The sequence below is a fragment of the Clarias gariepinus genome, chromosome 2 (assembly GCF_024256425.1).
Source record: "Clarias gariepinus isolate MV-2021 ecotype Netherlands chromosome 2, CGAR_prim_01v2, whole genome shotgun sequence".
NCBI classification, from domain to species: domain Eukaryota; kingdom Metazoa; phylum Chordata; class Actinopteri; order Siluriformes; family Clariidae; genus Clarias; species Clarias gariepinus.
Window position 1 is genome coordinate 22,681,516 of NC_071101.1, and position 4,861 is coordinate 22,686,376.

Below are 4,861 nucleotides of genomic sequence, written 5' to 3' on the forward strand. Positions count from 1 at the left end.
ATCTGACATATTCGGATAATAATGTCTTATGGAGGATATTTTGTATGCAAACGATATATGAAACATAGCACTATAGATTCCGTTAAATACAGACAGTGAGCAGATGTTTTATTCTTAATAAATCTTTAAACACATACGATAAATATTATTAATTAAAGTGCATGTGCTAGTATTATTGTGCAATATGGAACGAAGTTGAAATCCACTAATGCCGACAGTTAAGAGAAAGTGATATTATTATTATTATTATTATTATTATTATTATTATTATTGGTGTCATTCAGTATTTTTATTAAACGTATAAATATTAGTTTACAAAAAAACTACATTTGTAATGCACATGATTCATTTTCATCATCTCAATGTAACTGTTTTTAAACATTCTCTACGAGCAAAAGTGCTTTTTCTATGTAATCATTGTTTTAATTCAAAGCAGCGCTTTTTTTTCATTAAACGGCCGCATTGGGGCAAAATTGTGTTTATCCGATTCGTTTGTGGGCTAAATCTATTTTGATATGATTATGAGATAATAGGATATTGCCTAATAGTACGGGCGACAGACTGTTTGTGTGTGTGTGTGTGTGTGTGTGTGTGTGTATGCGTGGAGAGAGAGAGAGAGAGAGAGAGAGAGGTGAGTGGTGTGTTCAAGAAATGGGAGGGGCTACCGAGAGACTAGAAATGTCAATCAGACCAAGGGCTCGGAGCAATCAGAGACAATCTGGGAGGACCTGACCTCAGTCCACCCGGATCAATAAGCGAGTGAGAGAGGGGCGCTCATCGGCTGTACACTTTTCATTGCGCGCGTTTTCACGTGGATCAGCGGAGTCAGAGGGGACAGTGCGCTTGTGTTCAGGTGCAGGGACCTCGAGTGTAGCACCATGGCTCTCCCGCAGCTCGGCTATAAGTATGTGAGAGCGCTGTATCCGACTGATCGGGCCGGAATGCTGGCGGGCCGTGTGGGTGCCGAGCTCAGCCCGACCAGCAGCATCTCTAACTCCCTTTCTCTGTACGGATCTCCATTCAGCGCCAACCAGGCATACAGCGCCTTCCTGCCCTACTCCAGCGACGTCTCCGTGCTCAACCACCTGGTGAGTTATTTAAACGCTTCTTAATGCGTTTTCCGAGAATTGCTAAATGCTGGCTTCCCTTTAGTGAGATATTTAAAGAAACAAAAGCTGTTTAATTTCTCTGACGAATATGATTTTTTTTTCCTTATTATTACCGAAACGCAACTGATCATCATCATTATTATTATGTTTATGATTATTTTTATTATGATGTTTATAATAATAATAATAATAATTATTATTATTATTATTATTATTATTATTATTATTATTCAACTTTATAAACATACTTACAAGTGTAAAATAAATAAACACATACAGTGCATAAGCTGTAAAATAAAAAAATTATATAATAATAATAATAATAATAATAACAGTTACAGTGACGTTCTGTGTGTTGATGTAAATTTATTCATCATTGTTTAATTTAAAACGAATGTTCAGTTTTACGGTTCTTGTAAGAATATTTGTAATATTAAAGAATTTTCCTGGAAGCATCCAGATCCCCAGAGCAGCCCTAAACCACCCTATTTGTTTAAGTAAGGTTTTCAGTCTAACCTGGGGATTTTGTTGTGAATATGGTGGGTTTTTCATGCGCCACTCACGTGCTTGTTGTGTACTTGTGTGTTTATCCAGACCAGTCCATACGAGCTGAAAGAGAGTCCCGGGATGCAGCACCCTGGGTTTCCCCCCGGGCATCCAGCTTTCTTCCCTTATAGCCAGTATCAGTATGGAGATGCGTCGCGACCCAAAAACGCCACCCGTGAGAGCACAAGTACCCTGAAGGCCTGGCTGAGCGAGCACAGGAAGAACCCGTATCCCACCAAGGGCGAGAAGATCATGCTGGCCATCATCACCAAAATGACTCTCACACAAGTGTCCACCTGGTTCGCAAATGCGCGCAGGAGACTGAAGAAGGAGAACAAGATGACCTGGGTACCAAAGACACAACCGGACGAGGAGGGAAACGTTTACCCGAGCGACAACGAGGGTGAGGAGGAAGAGGACAAGCGGGACGAGGACGACGACGAGGAGATCGACCTGGAGAACATCGACACAGAGAACATCGAAAACAAGGAAGACTCGGACTGTCGAGACGAACTCAGATCGGATTCCAAAATCACGGAAACGGACAGGAGTGACTCAGACGCGTCCGAGGGGTTTGAGGACACGCAGGGACAGAGGGAAAGTTTTGTAAAAAATACCGGAATGAAAGACAGTGACAACTGCGCGGAGGGACAGAGGGCTGAGGACAGGAAAAGCCCCACAGTAGAGCCCTTGAGGAATCTAAACCCACCACAAAAGCCCAAAATTTGGTCTTTGGCAGAAACAGCCACGACGCCAGATCATCCGAAAAAGTCTGCAGTAATGAGCAGGACTGCTGCGCAGAGCTCTGCCGGGAGCATGCACAACTGGACAAAAATGGCCATTTCTGCTCAACAGCTCGCATTAACACACCATTACTTTGGACTTAAACAGCCGAGCAGCAGCGTTATGATTAACAAGCACGCAGACGCCAGGACTCACGCCTTATGAGCCCTTCCTTACAGACTATAATGGACAGTGAAATAAATATTTTTCGTCGTGTTTTTTTTTCTATTTCACATTCTCCGCATGGATAAATGCAATACTTCATTTCTTTGAAGAGAAAATGTCTATTGATTTTTTTTTTTTTTTTTACATAAATGAGCCTTTGAATTTGTAAAATAGCTATGGATGTTGCCTAGCACTTCCCTTAACATGAGAGTATAATAGAGTAAATGTTTATATTGCTAACTTACCCGCCTTTTCGTTGTGTTTATTTATCAGTCATGTGATCACCCTTTTCTGTCAGCAGTTCACTGATTGAAAATGTTTAACAAACAGACACACTGCAGCAATATAATTCTATATTTTTAAGGGGGGAAATAACGTTTCATTCACTTACTGATATGGAAAGAGAACGGTGCCTTTAAAACACTAATGAGATCCACATTCTGTTTTAAGACTGAACGCAAACAAATATTCTTAAACGAAATGCTTTAACAAATCCTTTTATAAAATGCTGAGACACATATTTTTCACTGTAATTGTCTAAATGATTACAGCAAGGAAGTTTGTTTTAAATTTTGAAATTAACTAATGTTACAGCTGTACTGTGGTTATTTTTGAATGCATTTATTTTTCAGTAATGTTAAAATATTTGTTTTAAATTATCCGTTTTAAAAAGTACAACACATCGGCCATTATATACATATATGTAAATCAATCATTAAAGTCGTTTCTTTTCTAACTGGAGTAGAGTACAAAATAAAAAAGTGCTAATGTTTATTGTTTTGTAAATATAAAATGAACTTTACCTACTTAAAATCTTGAACAAAACTATTTTAAATGATATTAAAAAAGAAAGCGCACTTTTAACTAAACAAATGCAGCTTTACGTTATGTTTGTTGTTTAATAGCGGTCAATAACAAATAATACATTTTTGAACATTGCATACGCATAAAGCAATAAAGCAAAAGCAAACGAATTTCTAGATATTTATAGAAATGTATGGAAAAGCAAAAAAAAAAAAAAGGCTCAGAAGATGGGCTAGAAGATTTTTTTTTAAATGAGACTTTAATAAAAAAAAATAATTACCAAACATTATGACCAAAAACCGTGCATGTGTTCAAAACCATGTAACTTCTACTATACTAAATAAGTGTGTTCAAATAATAGGCCGCGTGGTGTTTTATTAGTCCTACACATTATTCATGGTAATATGCGCTTTAGGAGGCCTAAACTGTTGAAATGTTTTCTTGTTTTTTTTTATTATTATTAAAAAACAGTTTTAGAGAACTCCACACACTTTAACTGTACATTTTATTAGATCCATAAATACAATTTTAAAAAGTTAAGTTAATGACGCGTCTCTGCTAGGATAAAGATGTTTTCTGAGGAAACAGATGGGGTATTTTACATTAGAGCTCCCTCTACAGGATATCAATAGTTTGTTTAATTTTTAATACATCATAGAGTGAGTTTATTAAATTTAAGCAAATTTTCTGGGTAAAGGAAAGTAAACAACTTTTTTTGCTCACCACCGCTAATCATCATATGTTTTTTTTTTTTTTTTTAGGATTATCATACTGTAAGATTTAACCACTCCATTAGCACATCTGACAAGATATTACCCTCAAAATTTCATAAACAAATTGTCTTCTTGTTGAATAAATAAAGTTTTCTTATTAGAAGCATGCTAAATGACATAAAAGATGTCTAACATTAAAGCCGTTGTGCATTCAGAGCTTTTGGTTGGGTGAGAAAAGAAAAGGACAAAAAGGCAGTGGACGTGTCACTCGGGTGGACAGGCTCTATAGAGAGGGAGGAGGCCCAGATTTCATGGCCGTTTATGAGTGAGCTTTCGGAGGGGACTGCATTCAGCAAAACACAATGGGGAATCGTCTGGATGCAGGAACAGGAGAGCAGACGGGAGGCCTGCACCATTCACCCATCACCAAGCTGAAAATTCCTCACTCTACTCCCACAACCCCTTTCAGGAAAAGTTACAGGACAATTATGGTAATAGTTCCACTTTGTCAAGGGTAAAGGCGAAGGCTTTAGAGGCCAGAGAGTTCTTATTCCACTTGACATTTACACTGGCTCGCTCTTTGCTCATAAGGAACACAGCTATTACAGATGGGATTGGAGGAGGGCGTAAGGACATTTCCTGGTGGCACACTGAAATAGCAGCTGATATTAAGCTAGGCTAGTGTCGACTGTCCAAATAAGTAAATGCTAACCTGACAATTAGTCATTTAACTGGAAGTAG

General features: G+C 38.1%; 1 protein-coding gene across 1 annotated transcript; it reads left to right on the forward strand.

Annotated features, from left to right (window-relative positions):
• Positions 1–733: 733 nt before the first annotated feature.
• On the forward strand, positions 734–3,201 carry irx3b (iroquois homeobox 3b). The gene is made up of 2 exons (XM_053486168.1): positions 734–1,088; positions 1,704–3,201. The coding sequence occupies exons 1-2, from the start codon at positions 879–881 to the stop codon at positions 2,601–2,603; spliced, it is 1,110 nt and encodes a 369-aa protein (XP_053342143.1). The 5' UTR covers positions 734–878; the 3' UTR covers positions 2,604–3,201.
• Positions 3,202–4,861: the final 1,660 nt, after the last annotated feature.

Coding starts and splice junctions, on each gene's coding strand:
- irx3b (XM_053486168.1), top strand. CDS start 879: ATGGCTCTCCCGCAGCTCGGCTATAAGTATGTGAGAGCGCTGTATCCG. Junction 1,089..1,703: donor TCTCCGTGCTCAACCACCTG/GTGAGTTATTTA, acceptor GTGTTTATCCAG/ACCAGTCCATACGAGCTGAA.